This window comes from Stenella coeruleoalba (assembly GCF_951394435.1).
Source record: "Stenella coeruleoalba genome assembly, chromosome: 17".
In the NCBI taxonomy this organism is placed as follows: domain Eukaryota; kingdom Metazoa; phylum Chordata; class Mammalia; order Artiodactyla; family Delphinidae; genus Stenella; species Stenella coeruleoalba.
Genome location: NC_137163.1, coordinates 17,874,055 through 17,896,215, shown reverse-complemented (window position 1 = coordinate 17,896,215; position 22,161 = coordinate 17,874,055). Strand labels below are relative to the sequence as shown.

General features: G+C 39.9%; 1 protein-coding gene across 6 annotated transcripts in view; it reads left to right on the top strand.

Moving 5' to 3' along the window:
* Positions 1–22,161, top strand: part of COL14A1 (collagen type XIV alpha 1 chain) — a 249,516-nt gene that overhangs the window by 193,000 nt on the left and 34,355 nt on the right. For all 6 annotated transcript variants that reach the window (XM_079902459.1, XM_079902463.1, XM_079902460.1 and 3 more), the window contains 5 exons: positions 635–730; positions 1,890–1,943; positions 2,323–2,376; positions 14,285–14,338; positions 15,051–15,122. In XM_079902459.1, coding sequence (XP_079758585.1) covers positions 635–730; positions 1,890–1,943; positions 2,323–2,376; positions 14,285–14,338; positions 15,051–15,122 — 330 coding nt within the window. The remainder of the gene's footprint in view (positions 1–634; positions 731–1,889; positions 1,944–2,322; positions 2,377–14,284; positions 14,339–15,050; positions 15,123–22,161) is intronic.

The following is a 22,161-nucleotide window of genomic DNA, read 5'->3' as shown; positions in this document are numbered from 1 at the left end:
CAGGCTTACAGGGGAGAAGTCAGTGAAAGAAGGCTGAAGATAATTAATCAGGTACTACGCAGCTCAAAACTCAGACCATAAGATATCTTCTTTTTTTGTTTTGTTTTATTTTTTGAGATTGTGACACATTTTCTCAGGCAGATACTTGATGTCTTGGCTCCATCTCATACACTACAAGGGAGGCAATGTCTTCAGTAAACGCAGACGAGTGCCCCAGAGATAGATAGTTCACGGTAGTGAAGGGGGAGAGACTATAGTTCGGCTGGATGGTGTGAACCTTCACAAACCAAGAGGGTAGTCTTGTATCACTTATATCTTTTGGGTTTGTTGTGGAGTGTGGGCGTCTAGTTACTCACATAATGGGCACAATGTTCCTATTTATGTAAGCAAAAATAAATAAATGAAGTTGCAGCAACTACTGTGTGTTTACTCTTTTGCTTTACTGATGACACTTTGCCTGGGAGGTGGATCATCTGAGGCCTGGTGTCTTGTTATCCTATGAGTGTTTTATGTCATAGGAAAAATTAGTTAATGAAATAAATTATAAACGCCGTAAGTAGAAATATCTGGGTAGCAGATATTTCTGGGTACCAGAGGGTTTAACTTACCTTTGGGATGACTTCTTGCCTTCCAGGGACCAGATGGCCCTCGGGGTGAAACAGGCCCTCCGGGACCTCAGGGTCCTCCTGGACCCCAAGGACCAAGTGGTCTGTCCATTCAAGGAATGCCTGTGAGTCGTGTGTAAACATTCAGATGGGTTTTATTGTTATTACTTCTCCATGAGTTATATAGAATGAACTTCTGTCTTCTGTGCCTTGATAATGATCCTCAGCCTCTTCCAACCCCTAAAAATAAGAACTGAGAACTGAAAGTAATAATTGAGACTTCATTCATTAGCCAATTTTTTGTTCAACGAAGGGGGTCTTTTACAAACAGATATGTGCCTAGGGAGTAGGTAATTTGTCTATAGAAAAGAAAGCAGGGCTTGACATGTATGGCCCTTTTTCTTGTTTGACTAAGTCCTTAGGGGGTATGAGAAAATCTAGAAAGTGACAAATGTTATACAAATTTAAGTTATTCATTTTGCATTTGTAGTAATTGTGGAAATAGCTTCATGAAAGCCTTTTAATTATGATCTTTATCTCAACAGGCCTCAAAGTGTGGTGCTCTGAGTTTTAGATTATAGACAGTATACTCTCTACAGCCACATTTTTTTTGTATAAGTTGTACCAATGAAAACAAATTCAATCCCACTCACTGATTTTCAGTGATCTTACTAGACGGATCTAGATTTAAGGAATAAAAGCCAATCTCTGTCATTAGTATTTGAAGCATGATGCTGTTAAGTACATTTTTAGCAATCTTTCTGTGCATATGATTGTGTCTCCCTAGCTAAGAAGTCTTTTCCAGAGTTATTTTCACATCTTAGAAAGCATTAACATGCCAGTTTGTATAATTACTACCACTATTACTACTACTAACTATTTGTTGAGGTCCTGCTACTTGTCAGGTACTGTGTTTGCTTTTCCATTCTTATAAATTTCTAGCCAAAACAAAACAAAAATATAGAGAGATATAAGCTTTAAAATCTAAACTATAAATAATACTGAAATATTCAACTCCCCTCACATATTTACAGTATGAGCGTAGCCATATCAGACTGTATACACTGTGTTTAAACTATTCTGCTATATAAACGTTCTGGTCTGTAGGCATGCTTACCTAGGTGGTGTAGCTTATGTGAAAAGTGAAATACGCTGTATTTGGATGTTAGTGTGAAAGCAATTTAATGTTGGAAATGTTAAAAGAGTCAGTGGAGAAAAAGAAAAGACTGAGAATTTACCTATTTACCTATGTGAACTTAACCCCATGTCCTTTTGGTTGTTCAGGGAATGCCAGGCGAAAAAGGAGAGAAAGGAGCGACTGGACTTCCTGGCCCACAGGTATTACTTTTATTTTTTTATTCCGTTGCTCTCAGCTCTAGAGCTTTGCCAAGAAGAAAGAAGACTGTAGCTTCTGAAGTCTGTAGTTGTGATCTTGGCAATGAGTGGTTTCTACACTAAGGACCATTAGCGTGTATTCGTTTACTTCAGCCCCCTCTTAGGTCCTACTGATGCTCCCCTGGGTGAGCCCTGGTGGGGGACACTTCTTTTCCTTCTGGTGAATAACTTCTGGGTTCTGAATGCTCAGTCAGGAAGGCCTCACCTTTATGCTATCAGGTTTGTTTGGAGGCCTTGATTTATTTCAGGGAAGCTGGGTGAGAGGGTAATTGGTTTCGATAACTTGATAACTCTGCCATTTTCCTGTCCTTGCTGTATCTAGGGCATCCCAGGAGGTGTTGGTTCACCAGGACGTGATGGCTCACCAGGCCAAAGGGTAAGGACTTGCCCAAGGTTGCTCGTTAGCACAGTAGATTTCTCACCAAGTCACTCTTGCTGTTGGCAAGTTCTATGCAAGGAAGGCAAACCAGGTGTTTTTTTTTTTTTTCTTTATTTTTTCCTCCCATCTATCTGCATTCTACCAATCCTGCATCTGTTTCCCTTAACTGGTATTCTTCCATGTCTATAACTTTCCTCAAAATCTAGAAATTTTCATCAAACCTTCCCAAATTAACCACACCTCTTTCTGAATGTTCCCGTAACCTGAATATAGTTTGCACTGAATAGTGTGCTTTGGTCTAACAGATTTTCCAGTTGTTTCAAATTCTCAGGGAGCAAACCTAAAGGAAATCAAGAATCATATGAATTGGAATTTAGTAATTATGACTCTCTGTAATATTCTCCATTTATTTAATATGCATCAATTATCAATTCCTGTTCAAGTGGACAGCAATAAAAGAAAGTATAAGGATGGTTGAGGGACGAGTTAACAACTAGAGTTTGTTTACTCAACATGTCTTCACTGAGCCAGGGTTGAGGTTCTTGTCCTCAAAGAGTTTATAGCTTTTGGGGGGAAATAGAACCAAATAAGAAACATATGCTATAATGGGAGTATTGACAGAGCCCTGTAGGAGCGCAAAGAATAGATAACTAAGCCAGACTTGGAGGGTGAGGGAAAGCTTCCCAGAGGGGGCACCATACAGACTGGATTTCAACTGAGAGATAGAAATTAGCCAGATACATGAGGAAAGGAAAGCTATTGCAAGTAGAGAGGACAGCCTATATGGCATATAAAGGAGTGGAGTTGAAGAGAAGGTGGGGCATTTCCATTTCTGAACCTAGTTCCGTATGGCTGGAGATTAGACTGCAGTGTGTGTGTGTGTGTATACGTGCACGAGTGTACACATGTGTGCACACAGGTGTGGAGAGATTGTCAAGAGATGAAACTGAAGTGGTAAAAACAAACTCACAACAGCTACCTTTTTTTCAGCCCAAGGATTTTGAGCTTTAACAGGAAGGCAACAGGAAGTCATTACATGTTCAGCAAGGGAGAGAGGCTGGTCTTCCTTAAAAGGACACTGATGTAGACATGTGGGCAGCTGCACAGTTTCTCTCAAGACTGAATTATATGTAGTGTCCACCACTTAGATCCAATCCAGTAAAGGACAACACATTTGGTGACATTCCCTGGTATTTCTGGGGACAACTAACCCACTAGGTTAGCAAACGATTGGCTGGAAGACACACTTCTCTACTCAAACAAGGCTGCCTTTAGCTATACTGCTCAAGAATAAGGAAATCATTTTTTCTATAGGAGTGTAGGTGTGTGAATTTAAATTCCTTCCATGTTGGGTTGTTTTTTTTTTTTTTGGTTTCACATCCAGCTTTCATTTGCTTAAAATCTCAGTTTAGTCTCTATCTATCAAATGGAATTAGTTTGTAAAGCATGTCCAGGTGAAGGTATCTAAAAGAGGCATTCTCTAAAAGTTAGATTTATGTAGGTTTCTTGTACATGTGGAAGGAGTGTCTAAAAGTATTTGTATGTTTTGGCAAAGGGCTTAGGCTAAAATCCTGTGTGGTTACACACCTAGATTCCTTCATGATTTCTGAAGCTCTGAAAACAGCAATTCTAAAGATTTGGTTCAGTGAATTTACTTGATTTATCCATGCGTAGAGGCTAGTCTTGGCAAGGAACTCCCAAATCAAACATATTGGATTAGTGTCTAGATCGTTTGGGTTTGGAATTTTTTTTTAAAACCAATATACCAATGCAGACTTTTTATAAATATTTTGCCATTCTTCCAAACATGTTTTATTCTATAGGATAAAAAGTCTTAGCATGTAATAAAGCGTTAATATATATGTACATAGATTTTATTTCCCTCTCTCGCTCAATCTGGAGGTAAAACTTTCAAGTGTCTCTAATTCCTATTTTGAAAAATTCTTGGATGGGAATGGAATTGCTTTTTAAAACTGGTTTCCAGAGGATACTCTTTCTTTATAGGGCCATGTTAAAAAAAAGATTGTGCAAATCCTGTGACAACTGCTTTAGAAAAGATATTGAGGGCAATACTATTCCAGAGTACAACTTGAGGGGGTGCCGAAAACACAGAATAAAATATAGTGGTGCCGCCTAGAATTGTGTAGCATGAGGACGGGCTGCCCTGCTTGAGGAAGGGACCACTTATATATTGGGTTGGCCAAAATTTTGTTCGGGAATGAACTTTTTGGCCAACCCAATATTTTTTTCAATATCGTAACATCTTATTTAATAAGATATTAGTTGAGCACATATCTTAACTGAGTACATACTATGTGCCATGTTCTATGCTCAGCCTAGAGAGAGTTGTTCATTACTACCTCCAGAAGGAAAATATCCAGAACAGGAGAGACTTTCAATAACTAAAGGAGGCAATTTGTACATCATCTACCAGGAAGAAATAGAAGGAGGAAGTGGAATCAAGACCATGACTCTTCCCTGGGGCCAGGAAAACCAATGGGTCTTCATCGGAAACAGTCAAGCTGGGAGGAAAGATGGGTGAAAACAGAGTTATTTAGGAGGCTCTGATCTGTTTAGTCAAGTATCTGGGGTCTTAATGAAAGTAAAGGGTCTAAAACAATTAGATAGTTATTTAGCAGGATTGTACAGTTGGAGGTCCAGGACCAACTTTCATAGTGGTAGGAACAGATCTCAGACATGGAGCTCCTTCTTTCTGGTTGGGCTGTGGGAGAGGGTGTTGCTGAAAGAGAGCTAAGGACAGACACTTAAGATTATTCCTGCTCTGCCTTAGGCTATCCTAAAAGGCAAAGTTGCATTCAGAAAGGCAATAATAATAGTAGTAGTAATAATCATAATAAATTATAAGTAATAATAATGACAGTAACAACCATGGCATAGAACAGACTGAGAGCAAACACACTGGATGATGAAACTTACTGCTGAAATGCCTGAGAAACTAATTCCAGAAAACTGTCTGGGGAATCAGGAAGACAAGGTTATTTTGTCTTTTCTTTACTCGAAGCCCTGAAATGACTTCCCATTACTGTGCCTCATTTCCTCTGATCTTGAGTGAGTAAAGACCACTCAAGGCAAGGAAGGAGGAAGCTGGGGTAAATATGTGTGGTGATGTCCAATCAGTGCTTCTAGCTCCTTGGAGAGCTGCAGAGAGTAGGTGAGTGAGGTGTGCTGTAGGAGTGAGGGGCTATTCCTTACTGGTCATTCTTCCTTGTTAATCATTGTCTTTTCTTATAGACTGTTAAGAATTCATAGCCCAAAGCTAGAGCCATCACCTTGACTATTAGCTTAGGGAAAGGTTAGCATCCCTTACCCAGAGCCAGTGCCAATGTCACTTATTCATTTAGTCTATAAGGAAGGAGGGTTTAGCAGAGACTAAAAAAAAAGATTAAGCGTCTCCTCTTTAAACAGGAAACATGTTTTCTAATGTTTCTAGCTTATTCTGGCTTTTCCCAAGGGGAATCTTTGACTTGTAGAGGCGATCCTGGGCCTCAGGCTATAAGCAAGTCCAGCAAAAGTTGGACTTCGTCACTGAACCAGTCTCAGCCTCTTGCTGGGAAGCCAGTAGAGCACAATGCAGGACCACACCATATAAAGCAACAGCGCAAGTGCAGAGTTAACAGCCAAATGTATTCAGGCATCAGTTTTCATTCTGAGTCATTGCAGCCAACAGCATCCTTGTCTCATCTTTCTTTTCCACTGTCAATCTTGCCATCTCCCTTTTCGCCTCCTTCCTCTTCTTTTCTTGGTGTCTCTGACCCCAGGGTCCACCCTGTGATCTTTGGGTTCCTCTGATGTAGGGTGGATCTCTCATCCCCCACCCTAGACACCCAGGTGGTCCTTAGAGAAACCAGGAAAAACGGGCAAGACATGGATGATAAGTATAAGCAGTGAAAGAAAGAACTGAAAAGGAAAGGAAAGACTACCTCTTTTCTAGTTCTGAGGCTCCCTCATATCCAAGACCACCAGCTTTCTGTCAAGCATTCCAAATAGAAACTTTTAAAATTATTTTTATTTTCCAATTCTTACTATGGTTTTCTAAAAAGTCAGAGAGACAAGAAATAAAAATGACCAGGAGATATATATGGTATGGCATCTGGAAGGTAGCAATTCCTCCTTTGTACCAAGGGTGTTAGTTTTAAAATTCCAAGTAAACTGAAATTGGAATGCTTCCTTCCCCCCAAGTTACTGCTCCCTGCCTCTCCTGTCTTCATGCCATAACCACAGCCTTCCTTTTTCATCTCTAAAAGGTGAAATACAGTTAAAAAAGTTCTACATATGAATTCTGCTGAACTTGTGTGGTTACGAGAAGCAGGATGGTCCAGTGGTAAATATCAGAGACTTGGCCAGTTAGCCAGACCTCAGTTTGAACCCCAGCCATGTGACACTGAACCAGTTACTTAAAAAGCCCAAGCCTCACTTTCCTCATCTGTGAAGTGGAAAAAATAATATTCGACTCCATAGAGCTATTGTGGGAATTAATTCATATATAGAATTTCTATATAAAATTTCAACTTTAGCTGATACAAGTATCCACTATTTTCAGTGTAGACCTAATGAGTCAGGACAGTGCAATATTTTATAATGCCTGTCCTTAGCATTATTAAGGCACCTTAGAAGATTTTAATGAACTATGAAAAAAGTCTAAAGAAAAAGCAAGTGGCTTGTCGTTTAATTTTCTTGGAGTCCACATTGAAAGGACGTTTGGAACACGCTTCCTTTTTATGTGGGTTTGATGTAAACAAAGGCCATACTTGTGATGAATGTCCCACTTCATCAAAGCGAGTTGGACTTAAAATACACTTGAAAAATTGAACTTGAGTCAACGATCTGGATTTAATTCCTATCATAAATGTCAAGCTATAATGAGAGATTCATCTAAGGACTGTTTTATTAAATACTAAGATTCATGATAATTATCCCCTTGAGTATCTTCCTTCCTCCAGAAGAGGAAATGTAAAACTCATCACAAAGCCAGTGGAGAGAACGACACGATTTTCCTTTTCATGGATCTAAACGGGTTTTCATAAAATCCCAGGAAAACATTCTCCCAGTCAACCACAGTGATGACAGTATATGCAATTGGGATTTGGCAGATTATTTTAATTAAAAGGGCAGCGGCCACTGTCATTGATTCTTGACTAAGTGCAGTGCTTTACAAATGTTATGTCCTCCAGTCCTCAGAATAATCACGAATGCTAGGCACTGTGACCCCATTATAAAGACAAAGGATCTGAAGCTCAGAAAGTTGAAGTCACTCAAACAATGCCACACAGCAAGCCAGCATTGCAGCCAGGATTAGAATCCACTCTCAGGCGCCAACACTGCACTCTTTCCTTCCACAAAGTTATGTTAAAGGGTAAAGTGGGATTTTGTTAATATGGGCAACTCTTCCAGTAAAAATATGAATAAGAAGGACTCCGTCACTGAAGATATCTCACCCAGCATTTTTTTGTGGAGAAGGAATCCAGTTTGGGTGACTTTCTTGAGGAAGTAGAAATTGATTGTTCACACATAAGAATATGTTTCTGTGATTACTTTTCACTTTTACTTGGATAGTGGCCCATCCGAGGAGAGAACTGTTACTTAGGAAATTAGTATCATGTTATTACTGGCTTTAAAGATGCTTCTATTGGGGCATAGGGTACAAATGCTATCTGTCTTGCACTCTGGTTCTAACACTGTCCCTTGGGGTCAGGGGAGACATTTTTATATTTGTAAACCAGCAGTTCCACAACTTAAATGACCAAATTGTTGTTTTGTGTTTTGTTTTGTTTTTTTAAATATGCAGATTCCTGAGCTTCTGCCTCAGAGATTCAGATACAAAGGTCTTGGGTATGACTTAGGCACGTATAGTTTTAAAAAAGCTTAATGAGGGCTTCCCTGCTTAATGAGGGCTTCCCTGGTGGTGCAGTGGTTGAGAGTCCGCCTGCCGATGCAGGGGACACGGGTTCATGCCCCGGTCCAGAAAGGTCCAACATGCCGTGGAGCGGCTGGGCCCGTGAGCCATGGCCGCTGAGCCTGCGCGTCCGGAGCCTGTGCTCCGCCACGGGAGAGGCCACAGCAGTGAGAGGCCCGCATACCGCAAAAAAAAAAAAAAAAAAAAGCTTAATGATTCTAATAATCAGCTAGGTTTTAGAATCACTGGATAGTATATTATGTTAAGCCCTTTGTGTGTCAAAGTAGTTTCTTGGGTAGAATATTGCTGTGGTTGTAATTCACTGAAGTCACCATTGCAGGTTACTAAAACTATACACATGTTTATATTTCTATATATACATTTAACTTATATATGTAATATATATATATTTGTACATTAAAAAAGTAGTGTATTGTGTACATATATAAAATATATGTATATATAAACATATATATACACACATACGTGCTGTGTGTGTGTGTGTGTGTGTGTGTGTGTGTGTGAGAAACTGAAAATCCCCAGTGTGACTCAGCATAGTATCACACTCAGGATTGAACTTGGATCTCTAACCTGGGCCAGTGTTTACAGAGTCTGTGGCTTTTTACCCCTTGGCCTCTTCATCTGGTGGTTGGTCTTAATCCTTAGTTGCAAGTAAAGCCTTATTTCCTATGGCTGACTGCCACGCTGGTCTCTTGCCGTTGCTCTCAGGGTTGAAATTGTGCAGATGGGGTTTCTTCAAGTGTGTCTATAGTCTTCATTGCTTGAGTTTGTTCCGCTTCAACAAACTCATCAGATGCCAGCTGCTTACAGATCCCACTCTACCTGAGAGTGTGGTGTCCGTCAAAGGACCTTAACAGTTGGCTGTGTTACTACCAATTACGGTTCGTGTCCGTGGTCCACCCTTGCAGGCTTCAAAGAAGGCATGGATGGTGAATATCATAACTGAGTCACTAGCTCTGAGTGCTATTTCTGTTATCTACATAAACATAAATATTCTAGCTTCTAACTTTAGTTACAACACACTTTGTGGGCACATCTGTTTCATCCTTTAGATGCCATAGATAGTACCTTGAAACTACAAACTTTTTAAGAGCCTACGAAAAGTGCTTGCCACCTGAAAAAAGCATATGTTTGCTCTTGTGTATGGAAAAGAAAAATGAAAATTAATAAATTAGTTAAATGTCTGTAAAACATTACACTTTGCTAACTTCAACCATGGTTAAATTTAGTATTTATTCCAACATCAGTGATTTTTGAAGACACATTTTGGATAGATTTCCTTTTGCTGACAAATCATAGCCCACCATAACTTAATAAGTTGCTCAGAGCCAGATGTTTTCCAAAAAAATTATAAAAAGCCTTTCAAGTTTTTATAGCAAAAATTATTTTTAATGTGGGCTGTTGGTGCGTATTAATATTTTGAGGTGGGAATCTCAAAAAGGAAAAATGATTGGAGCTACTCATGTTATAAAACACCCGTTTGTAAGTGGCTGATTTTCTGCGCTTTAAAAAATAAACGTATCGGTTTAAGTGAATTCTCACATTATGCTTATTGTTTAATCTTCTATCCCCTAATATACATTCTTCATTGCTTAATTAAAGTTTTCTGTTTTTTATGAGGGTGCTTAATCCGCAAACACACATGTACTGAGATTGGCTTCCTGATATGAAATGGATAATTTATAGATCTAGAAATGTTTGGGGAAGTGCAAACCCATTTCTAGCTGTTTAGGGCTGAAAACCATTCAGCTGGCTTTGATTAAAGTGAAGCTGAATCAGAATTTGCCGATGATTTTGCCATGTAAAATGCAGACATTTTATGTGGTTTTTCTTTTCATCGAGTTTATTGCTTTGATATAAAGAGCTGACTGGCATGTGAGGCTGGGCTGTAATGTGGGTGCTGCAGTGGTACCTGAGCAGGGAGAGTGATGCAGTGTCCCAACCATCCTGGATCCCTTGACTTAAAATTCCACCTCTCCTGTGAAACCCCACACCTGGATTAGGTGCCCTTCCTGCATGTTCCCATGGAATCTTCTAGTGTATCATCATAGCTCATTGTCATTTACTTTCAATTGTTGACTTTTCTCAAAACCGTCACCTCCTTGAAAAGAAACTGTCTTGTTCATCATGGTCTACCCCAAACCTAGCAAAATGCCCAGCGCATAGTAGTTCTGCAAATATGTTTCAGTAATGTGACAAATGTGAGGCTTACAAGTAAAACAAATCTTTCAAAGATACATTTAAAGCATGATTCAAAAGTAATAAAATAAAACTATGTGATGAAATTGTGAACTTTTTTAGGGTTAGGAAGAGATTTGGGGGAAAAAGGGCTTTGCTAAGGTTTCTAAAATAATATTGAGCCTAACATCCTTTTAATTATAACCAGGTATAGCAAGTAAATTTTAATTTGGAATGAGAGAAACAGGAAACTCACAGTACCCTTAAGAACGCCTTTATTCTTGAACTGTTATATGTAAAAATGTGCAATCGTTCATGACATTCCATGAACGAAAGAGCTAGAGTAAAATGCACTGGAATGGATGCTACTGGTGCCCCGGTCAGAGCCCCTTTACCTGGCAGGTGTACTCCATCCCCCGGCTGCTGCGGGTTTGACTGCTAACAACTCAGTTACCTCTTCTACAGAGAACTACCCTTGGAACTGCCACCTTGGCTCCAGTCAATGACTAACTGATGTGGGTATATAAAACCTTGTGGTAAGTCAACTCTGAGGTGTAACTCACACTCCAGAGCTCCCCATGGGGTCAGACTGAAGCCAGTCATAGCTAAATCCAATTCTAACCTACCCTCTCTGCCTGCACTCTCCTGCCTCCTTCATACCTAAAAGCTTTCTCCCAAGAACACTCCCGCTATAAATCAAAGGAACAACAACCCAGTCTGCTTCTAGGAAACCACCTCTCAGATAGTCACTGAAATGAAATTTCAGCTTCCGATCCCTTTCCTCCAGGCTTGTGGAGGGTTCAAGAGCAAAGACGGATAAGATTGGCATCCCCCACCCCTCAGCCCACCCTATGCTTTTCCGGACTAATTATACCTGCAAATCATATTTATTTATTTTAGAAATGATAAATGTATTTTATACATGATAACCAGAACACTTCTTCCAGGTGCCTCAATTTTATTCAAATTTAACTTTTTATTAGTACCTATTTTGTGCCAACCATGTGCTAGGGAGGAATTAGGAAAGGAACGGTGAATAAGACATGATTTCTGCCCTCAAAAAACAAAAAAAAGAAATCTCAGCTTCTGAGGATGTGCTTTCGGTGGAAGAACACAGAGTGAACAAACATGTAGTCTCTTCTTTTGATTTGATCGCACAGAAGCAATAGCCTCTCGGCCCAATTTAGCGCCTATATAAGAACGACATTTCATCCTCTTCGCTTCCAGATGATACACGCATGGTGTCTGTAAATCAAGTGAATTCAAAACTGTTCTCTAGAGCATCCTTCCAGAGCCACGATGAAGGAGAGCGCTGACAGATCATTGCTTTGTAAACATGATTGGGAGAGGGGAGTCAATGTATTATTTCCTGCAGGTCTTCCTTGGAATAATACAGTTTTCTTTTCAGAAAGTATGACATGGCTTGCCTCCCTCTGAATAAAATTGCCCTTGCTTGTTTTTGAGATTTTTTTTCTCTCTGGACACAGCCTGGAAAAGAGTCAGGGAGGGCTTCCTGCAGCAATGCTATACTTTTGACTGCTGGGCCATGTGTGTCATATGTGGCCTTACACACGAGTGTGTGTTTGCTTCCCCTCCAGTGCTGGAAGAGTTTTAAGGCAGGAAGCAAATGATGTCCTTCGAAAAATGTCTTCTTAAATTATTGACTATGTGCTCAGAGTCCCTTTTTTTCGTATGTGAACTTCATCTAGAAAATAATAGTAGATTAAAAAAAATTTTTTTTAATGGTAAGGCCTCCTAAGTTTTCTCACTGACCAGATGAGGGAGTTGGGCTGGAGGAGTTCTAAGGTTCTGTTTTTCTTTTACAAATTCTGATTTTTTTACACCCTCTTCCTGGATATGCTATATTTAAACTCCATGTAAAATAATTTCTTTCAGCCTATGTCAGTATTAATTTTTGTTGTTTAGCTAGCAGATCCAAAGAAGGATGTATGTGTGTGTGTGTATGTATGTATGTATGTGTGTGTGTGTGTGTGTGTGTGTGTGTAATTTAATCTGTATCAGGGCCTATCACTGAAGCTTTCTGACTTAATAATATTTTTGAATGAATAACTAAAGTGAATGAATAGGAGTAGTAGAGAAAAAAACCACTAGCCTTTATATTAGTATAGGATAACTGTTATAACAAAGACCCTAAAATCTCAGTGGTTTCGAGCAATTAAAAAAAATAAATGAAATGAAATGAAAAGTCTGTTGTTTGGTCACAGCCAGTGCTGTCGACAGAATAGGTAGAGGAGTGGGGCTGTGGGGTGGAGCTAGTCTATAATCCATACAGTCACTTAGGGACTCAAGGTCTTTCCGTCTTGGGACACTTTGATCTTCAACATGTGGGCCCTAAAGTTGTTAAAGAAGGGGAAAAGAAAGTGGAGGATTACCCATAGGAAATTGTTATGAACCAGAAGTGGAATTGGCCCCTTTCCACAGGCCAGAACTCAGCCCCATGGCTCTGACAGAAGTGCTGGAACAGGAGGCTGGGAGATGTTACCTCATAATGTGCCCAGGCAGAAAAGGAAAACCATCAAGATTGCTGGGTTCTAGAATCCTCTGCCTTAGCTGGTTTAAAGACTTGCTAGTATTTGAGCTTGAGAGTATGATGAAAGGGCCTTGCTGACCATTGCTTTTCCTATCCTACCCCCTCTTCATGCCAACTTTCATTTCGTACCTTTTCTCCCAACTCACACCATTTCCTTTCATCCAGCCTCATCTTGACTCTCTTTTATTTGATACCTTGACATAAGGAGACATAATGTGAATGTGGATGGGCACCCCTAAGGAGAAGGATTTTCATGAGCCAGATAAATGGAAAAGACAGCTCACTGGAAAAGTGGCACACATTTCAGAAAGGGAATTGGGAGAGGCAGCAAGGAAGCCAGGAGATGTTGGTTTGAGTTGACTTGAGATGAGAATGGGTTATTCTAGTAGGGGACAAATCCCAAGATGAAAAGTCCATTTCTCCATATAGTAGAATGTAATGTCTTGAACAAAATTTTATAAACTATTATAAAATTCAGATGGAAGATCCTCTCTCATGTTTTTAACTGCATTGGAAGGACCAGCACCCACAATTAAGAACTACAACCTTTTGAGAGTAAGTCACCCCAGCTGTTCTATTTTTTTTAACATTCACATAAAAATAACATGCACATACACACATTCAATAATTGAGGAAGATACTTTTATAAAGAACATCGTTTGCTTTCTGCCTTAAACTCTTCCATCACGGAATGGGAAGCAAACATGTACACACATTCAGTAAACCTGCTCAGCAGTCAAAACTGTATCATTACAGCAGGAAATCCCCCCAGATTTCCCCCAGGCAGCTCCTGAAGAGCTGTAGAGTTGCAGATATTGTAATACTCCTAATCTGTAATATAGATTCCTGTGATAGGGATTCCCTGCCCCCAACTCCCTTAGGTCCAGAAAGACACTAATTCGTCTTTTTGGCTGGTCATTAATGACCAGATTTGATCTCCCTTCTCACTTGTTATGCTTAGTTTAATGAAAAACACTTTCTGGAAACAAGTTCCTGTTTATGTTTGTAAGTGGTATCTCTTACACCTGAAATTCTTACATCGGACAATTTCATAGAGCCAACAGACACAAAAGTCTTTGCCAACAACAATTCCCATGAAGGGTATAAAAGCAGTGAATCCTTGGAAGTCCAGAGTAAATGACAGGACTTGCCCCCAGATATTAAATGGGATTAAGTGCACCTTTTCTGAAAGCCATGTAAAGCAACTGCATAGTTGACACACCATGTTTTTCTTCCCCCAGGGCTTTCCTGGAAAGGATGGATCCTCTGGCCCTCCGGGACCACCAGGGCCAATTGTAAGTATTTCCAGGAACTACTGGGATGTAGTACTGCTTTAAAGCAGTTCATCTCTTTTGTGAGATTTTCTTCTGCCAAACCTTTCACCTTGGCGGCCATCTTTGCTATAGTGTAACAACTCATCCCTTGGTACAGAGCTCTTCCTAAGACATCCTTAAAAAATAATGTATCCATGTGGCTTGGTTATTCTACCTCTGAGCCACTTTGCCATAAGATCACCTGCATTGATTTACTTTTATTAGACACAGATTAAGACTTGAATTATTTTTTCTTTTTAAATTTTTATTGGAGTATAGTTAATTTACAGTGTTGTGTTAGTTTCAGGTGTACAGCAAAGTGAATCAGTTATACGTATACATATATCCCCTCTTCTTTAGATTATTTTCCCATATAGGCCGTTACAGAGTATTGAGTAGCATTCCCTGTGCTCTACAGTAGGTCCTTGTTGATTATCTATTTTCTATATAGTAGTGTGTATATGAATTTGAAAGAACTACATCTAACCGACAGAGTGGAGACTTTTCCAAAACTGTCTTCCTTACTTTTGTGGTATGTTAGTTGGAAACAGGAATGAGCAGTGAATCCTGAAGACTTGGTGTTGGGCGGGGAGGTGAGGTTAACTGTGCATGTTTGCTGCTCTCTCTTGAGAGCTAGCTGTTTTCGATGAGAATGAGTGAGTCCTCACCTTTGCTCCGTATTCCTGTCTATTAGGGCATTCCCGGAGCCCCTGGAGTCCCAGGAATCACAGGAAGCATGGGACCCCAAGGCGCCCTCGGACCACCTGTGAGTATGTGGCTGTAGCCAGTCAGGATGGTTGCCCAGTTATCCCTCTGGTTTATTTACGTGTTTAAATTTACAGCATCTTCTTTGGTCAAAATGTTTTTTTCAGGACTGGATTCTGTGGGAATCCATGAGGAAAACAGAGAATCTCCTATAGGATAAAGATTAAGATCAGACTGTGCATATATCATGGCTAAAGACAAACGGTCCCAACAGGGAATCATCTGCAGCTAAGCTTCTGCTTATATATATTTCCATTGTTTGTTATTCTTATTTGGCTAAGTCAACTCAATGCCATCTTTACAGGGACTGGGTACAATACTATCTGTTAATTAGGCCTGTCTCCTGGGTGAGAAATACAAGGCTGGAGAAAGTCCAGGATTAGTGAAAATGAGAAGAGATTTTTCTTTTCTAAACTCTGTGAGAAAGACAGACTTTGCCATTAAAACACACACTCACACATTCGCGAATAGTGGTGTAAATGAAGGCCCAGTGAATGGAACTAATTACCTCCCATTTTTGTGCTTCTAATCTCTTAGGTTGGTGCTTAAATGTGATCAGTGGAGGGGGTAGGGGTAGGATGGGGGAGAAACAGATGAGCTTATCTGGGCCTGTTTCCTCGTCTGTAAAATAAGGTTGTTGAAGTACAGCCTCCAGAGGCACACTTGGCATCTTCTGTGACTTGCAAATTGTTCCTTCTGGGTGTAATTATTAGTCAGCCTTCTGATGTTATCTGCGAGGTACCAAATCTGTATCCATAAACTAAAGCAATTGAGAAGTGTCAATGTATATACATTGCAGATGTGCTAAGGATTCGTGGAACAGTGAAATCTGAAGGGTGAGGGTAGGAGAAGTTAATGAAGTAGATTTCTACTCCCTGCTATAACAATGACCACAATCTCAGGGGCTTAAAACAACAAAAATTTATTATCTTACAGTTCTGTAGGTCAGAAGCCTGATATAGTCTCCCTGGGTTTTAAAATCAAGGTGTCAGCTTTTCCTTTCTGGAAGTTCTAGGGGAGAATCTGTTACCTTGCCTTCTCTAGCTTCTAAAAACTTCCCACCGTCCTTGGTTTGTGGCCCACTTTGAAGTCAGCAGTGTCACATCTCTCTGACCATTTTTCCATAAGCATATCTCCCCCAAACATAGCCCAGAAAGTTTCTTTGCTTTGAGTGATGTATGTGATTACATTTGGGCCACCCAGATAATCCTAGATAATCTCCCTACATTACTTCAAGATCCTAACTAAATCACACTTCAAAGTCCTTTTGCCACATAAAGTAATATATTCATAGGTTCTGGGGATTAGGGCATGAACACTTCAGGGGCCTTTTTCTGCCTACCACACTGAAGAAGGCATAACAGAAACATTGGTTCTCATTCAGAAAGAAACTCTCTCCCTCTAGCTACTCAGATAGTCGCTCTTTATTCTTGAAACCCATTTCAATAAACTGATTTTGCCCTCAGGGTCCTATTCTAGGCTGTGATTCACATGACACATATGCAGGTACACAAACACACATAAGACATGAACATAAAAAATGCCTCCAGATTTTAGCAAACACATCCTAATTTGCACACTCAAAGCTCTCCTTAGTTGTCATTTTACAAAGCCATATACTTATTTAAGATAGCTACATTATCATGGTGCAAAACCTTTTAGATCTCCTCTTTTCATATCAAATCGCTAATGGGTCACAGAAGAAAATTTGATTGCTTTATCCTCACACATCTTTTTCTATTATCTCTGCTACCAGGCTTCAGTCCACTTCCCAAAATGTGCTCCAGGAAACAAGAGTTCCAGAATATGTCAGCAGGGCTCAGAGAGCAAGGGGTTCTGGGAAAGAAGTCTCAGAGATAGTGTATACTAAATCTGTTTCTCAGAAAGTCATGACAAGTCTTAGGAGAGCAAAGACTTTGAGGCACCTTAAGGTGAAACAAACAACCAAAACACTGGTTTAACTTGGTTAGACAATAAACAAATGTATTTGTGTAGTTTCCCTTAACCCAAGCTAGGTTGACCCTAACTGCAGAGGGATGGAATGCGATAGGAAAGAACAGGCTCTAGGAGTACTTGGGAGAGAACAGTGGGGTGTGGGAGCAGTAGAGTGAGATATGAAATACATTAGGTAAGTAGGACCCCACCCTGCTTATACATCTGGCCTTTTGTAGCTCTAGAATAGACTTTAAATATGGGGCATAGAAAAATAGCAATACATTTTTTCCTGGAAATAAAACACTCGTTAATAATATTATCTTCTATTGTTATAAATCAACAGAAAAGGTCCAATGATGGTCGCATTTATATCAGAGACAGCACTGGGTATTCTCTCAAAAGCCAATTGTTCTCTGAACCGTCCAGCCCAGACTTTTCCCTGTGTTTTGGGCTGGGAGGAGCCATATGCCTACTGGCTGCCAGACTGGCGTGTCTAGTAAAGTAGGCTCAGTGTCACGGTGTAAAGGCCTTGATTGATTTCCCATGGATGTCTGTCTAGGAAGGCGGGAGGGAAAGAGACCAAGAAAGACACACCGCCCCACTGAAAATAGCAGTGTGTTTCCTATAGTCGGTGCCAGGAAAATGTTTGCTTTCATGAACCCTGCTTTTAGCTGCTGACTTCCCAGGACAGAATGGGCATTAATGCTGTTGCGGTCATAATTCCTACCTGAGGCTTAAGCGTAAGCTAAAATATGGTATCTCCCCTCGCAGAAGAACTGCAGGAGGAATGTTGTGTCATTTCCTGGCTTGAATCTCCTCAGTGGATCCCTGTCACCAGGGGATAGGGCCCAAATATTCAGCCACGTATACCTAGCCCTTGACGATGGGCCCTTACTTTACCCTCCAACTTGATCTGGCATCGTCCTTTCTCTTGGAGGTATGACAACATCCCTTGGAGTTGTCACCCCAAATTATTTAAAGCTCCCCCAATATATGCCATCCTGTTTCACACTTTTTTTTTTTGCCTTTTGGGGATGCTCTTCCATTTGTCTGGGTTGCTTTCTCCTCCTTTCTCTACCTGGTGAGCTTCTGGCTATTATCTCTCTTAAACTGTGCACTTCCAGTGTGAGGCCACCCTCATGTCCTCAGGCTGAGAGACTTCATTTCAACTATTGATGTCCATCTCTCCACGAAAGGAGAGTTCCTTGAGGGCAGAAATTTTATCATACTCATGTTCTGATTCCTAGACCCCAGCTCAGTATCATAGAGGGTACTTAATAAGTGTTTGTTAAAAGAAAGAATGAAGGTATGATTGCCTTCCAGTTAGGCTGATGTGCAGGTGAGTATGAGAAGGTTATTCTTACAGATTGGGGTCAGATGTGGGAGACATTTAGAGCCGAATGAGGGATGTTTTGATTTTGGTTAGCAGACATCTAATATTTGGAGCTTGGACCATGAGATCATTCTTCTTGCCTTCAGGACTAAAATTCTGTGAATCTGTGAATGTAGCTACTGTATTTTCTTTTCTTTACATTTCAAGGTTCCTGAAATTAAAGGAAAATGTGCCATTTTTTCTCACCTACATGTACAGGGAATGTGTGTTTTCCCTCAAAGCATACTTTGGTGGCGTTATGAACCTTAACTCACTCAGGAATTTTTAGTTTGTTTTTGTTTTACTTTGCAAAAATCAAAGAAAAAATGTCAGAGAAGTTGGAATAAAAAATAATTTCTTGCCATTCAGATATAGTCACTAAATGGATCGTTCTTGGAGACTGCCTAGCTATGTCCTGCAGCTACTTAGTAACAAGCGTTGTGAGGCTGAGTTTGAGGAATTTCAGGCCCAGTTAAATACATCCATCTCTATATACCAGAAGGTGCCCACAGCTGATGCTGTCCATTTACCTTATCACTCAGGTTTGCACTGTAGTTTTTTTTCTTTTTACTTCTTCTTCTTTTGTTTTTTTGGCTGCGCAGCATGGCATGCAGGATCATAGTTCCCCAACCAGGGATCGAAACTGCATCCCCTGCCGTGGAAGCGTGGAATCTTAACCACTGGACTGCCAGGGAAGTCCCTGTAGTTTCTTTTTCTAAGTTTCAAGCATTTCAGACAAGACAACTTAATAAATGATAGCTAGCAGTGGAAATAGCAAAGAACACATTGGTTCAGAAACAAAAATATTCAAGATAAAATAGATTATAAGAAACGACTCAAACAAAATGATAAGTCACTCGAAAAAAACAAACAAAATGAAACAAAACAAAAATCTAATTCTGAATGACTGCTGTGAGGTTTGGGAGATATATATTTGCTTTTTAAATTATTATTTAATTAGGCAAAATATTATCTTCACTGAAAAAGATGATTCTGGCTAGCAGATTTGTTGAGCAGTGTTCTCTTTCATGGCAGCAGTAGTGTGTTCTGGGGAGAGTGCAGATTCTGGAGCTTAGCTGATTGGGTTCAGGTCCCAGCTTTTCCATTTTCTTATTGTATGACCTTGGGCAAGTTATTTGTCTTCTCAGTACATCACTTCCCTTATATGTAAAATGGAAGTAATATCTCATAGGGTTCTTATAAAGAATAAATATATTTATCTCATAGGAATCTTACAAGGATTAAATGAGTTCATTTTATAGGGCTGTTATAAGAGTTAAATGAGTTAATACACCGAGGACAGTGCTTGGAACATGGTAAAATCAGCTTGAGTATTAAACTACTAGTACTTACAAACAGTTTCTTAATATATTAAAAATGTGGGGCTTCCCTGGTGGCACAGTGGTTGGGAGTCCGCCTGCTGATGCAGGGGATGCGGGTTCGTGCCCCAGTCCAGGAGGATCCCACGTGCCGCGGAGTGGCTGGGCCCATGAGCCATGGCCAATGGGCCTGCACGTCTGGAGCCTGTGCTCCGCGACGAGAGAGGCCACAGCAGTGAGAGGCCCACGTACCACACACACACACACAAAAACTGTGAAAGAGTTACTTATTCTTGTTTGCTGATTTTTGTTTTTGCTTTGTGTCAAATACTTGGAAAGGAAGTAGGCAGCAGTCCTAGATATATAATAAATATTTAAATTTAATATTGGACTTAGTTGAATGTTCGAGTGACTCTTTTATGCAAAAAATGGGCTAGGTGGTTTTGGAAACATAAAGTAATATAAGTTATGGTCCCCAGTATTAGAGGTCTTACCATCTGCACAGAGAGAAGAGAAATCCATGCAATGACTTGTAGCTATACTACAATGAAAATTTAGTGTCAGATAGGTGATACTTGAACTAAGTATTGCATTAGAATATTCCTATTGTTGATACCTAATTTATAAGTTATATGCTTAATACCTTTCTCACATTTCAAATGTTTTTATACACTGACTAGACCAGGTCTGTGAGAATGAGAAGTTGTAATTTTGATGAGCAGGAGGTGGGGAAGATGGGGCTAAATAACGAGACATTGAATTTGAGGACTTTGACTGTGTCACATGGATGTCTAAGAATCACTGAATGATTTCTGAATAGAGGAAGAAAGAGCTGCCATCAATCAACAGTCACTGAGCTTTCTAAGTTGTATGCTGGTAGTATCTGAGGAGGATGAGACTAGTGGTTTTGTAGAGGATGAACTGGAAGGGAGGGTTTTTAGTTAGAGAAGCCAGCTAGAAGGAAGTTGCAAATGCACTGGTGTGAGATGGGTAGGGTAGCACCTTGGTGGTGGAGTGGAAGAGATAGATATAAGAGGAATTGCAATGCAAAAAGTGTGCATGTACGTGTGTGTATGTGTGTGTAATAGACATGCAAGAGGCAAGGGAATGGACATTCACAGAAAGATAGACAAGATGAAAAGGTAGAGGGCTATGTACCAGATGAAGGAACAAGATAAAACCCCAGAAAAACAACTAAATGAAGTGGAGATAGGCAACCTTCCAGAAAAACAATTCAGAATAATGATAGTGAAGATGATCCAGGACTTTGGAAAAAGAATGGAAGCAAAGATAGAGAAGATGCAAGAAGTTTTTAACAAACACCTAGAAGAATTAAAGAACAAACAGAGATGAACAATACAATAACTGAAATGAAAAATACACTAGAAGAAATCAATACCAGAATAACTGAGGCAGAAGAACGGATAAGTGACCTGGAAGACACAATGGTGGAATTCATTGCTGCAGAACAGAATAAAGAAAAAAGAATGAAAAGAAAAGAAGACAACCTAAGAGACCTCTGGGACAACATTAAATGCACCAACATTCGTATTATAGGGGTCCCAGAAGGAGAAGAGAGAGAGAGAAAGGACCCAAGAAAATATTTGAAGAGATTATAGATGAAAACTTCCCTAACGTGGGAAAGGAAATAGCCACCCAAGTCCAGGAAGCGCAGAGAGTCCTAGGCAGGATAAACCCAAGGAGAAACATGCCAAGACACATAGTAAGCAAATACACAAAAATTAAAGACAAAGAAAAAAAATTAAAGACAGAAATTATTGAAAGCAGAAAGGGGAAAACGACAAATAACATACAAGGGAACTCCCATAAGGTTAACAGCTAATTTCTCAGCAGAAACTCTACAAGCCAGAAGGGAGTGGCATGACATATTTAAAGTGATGAAAGAGAAGAACCTGCAACCAAGATTACTGTACCCGGCAAGGATCTCATTCAGATTCGATGGAGAAATCAAAAGCTTTACAGACAAATGAAAGCTAAGGGAATTCAGCACCACCAAACCAGCTCTACAACAAATGCTAAAGGAACTTCTCTAAGTGGGAAACACAAGAGAAGAAAAGGACCTACAAAGACAAACCCAAAACAATTAAGAAAATGGTCATAGGAACATACATATCAATAATTACCTTAAATGTGAATGGATTAAATGCTCCAACCAAAAGACACAGACTCACTGAATGGATACAAAAACAAGACCCATATATATGCTGTCTACGAGAGACCCACTTCCGACCTAGGGACACATACAGACTGAAAGTGAAAGGAGGGAAAAAGATATTCCATGCAAACGGAAATCAAAAGAGAGCTGCAGTAGCAATTCTTATATCAGACAAAATAGACTATAAAATAAAGACTATTACAAGAGACAAAGAAGAACACTACATAATGATCAAGAG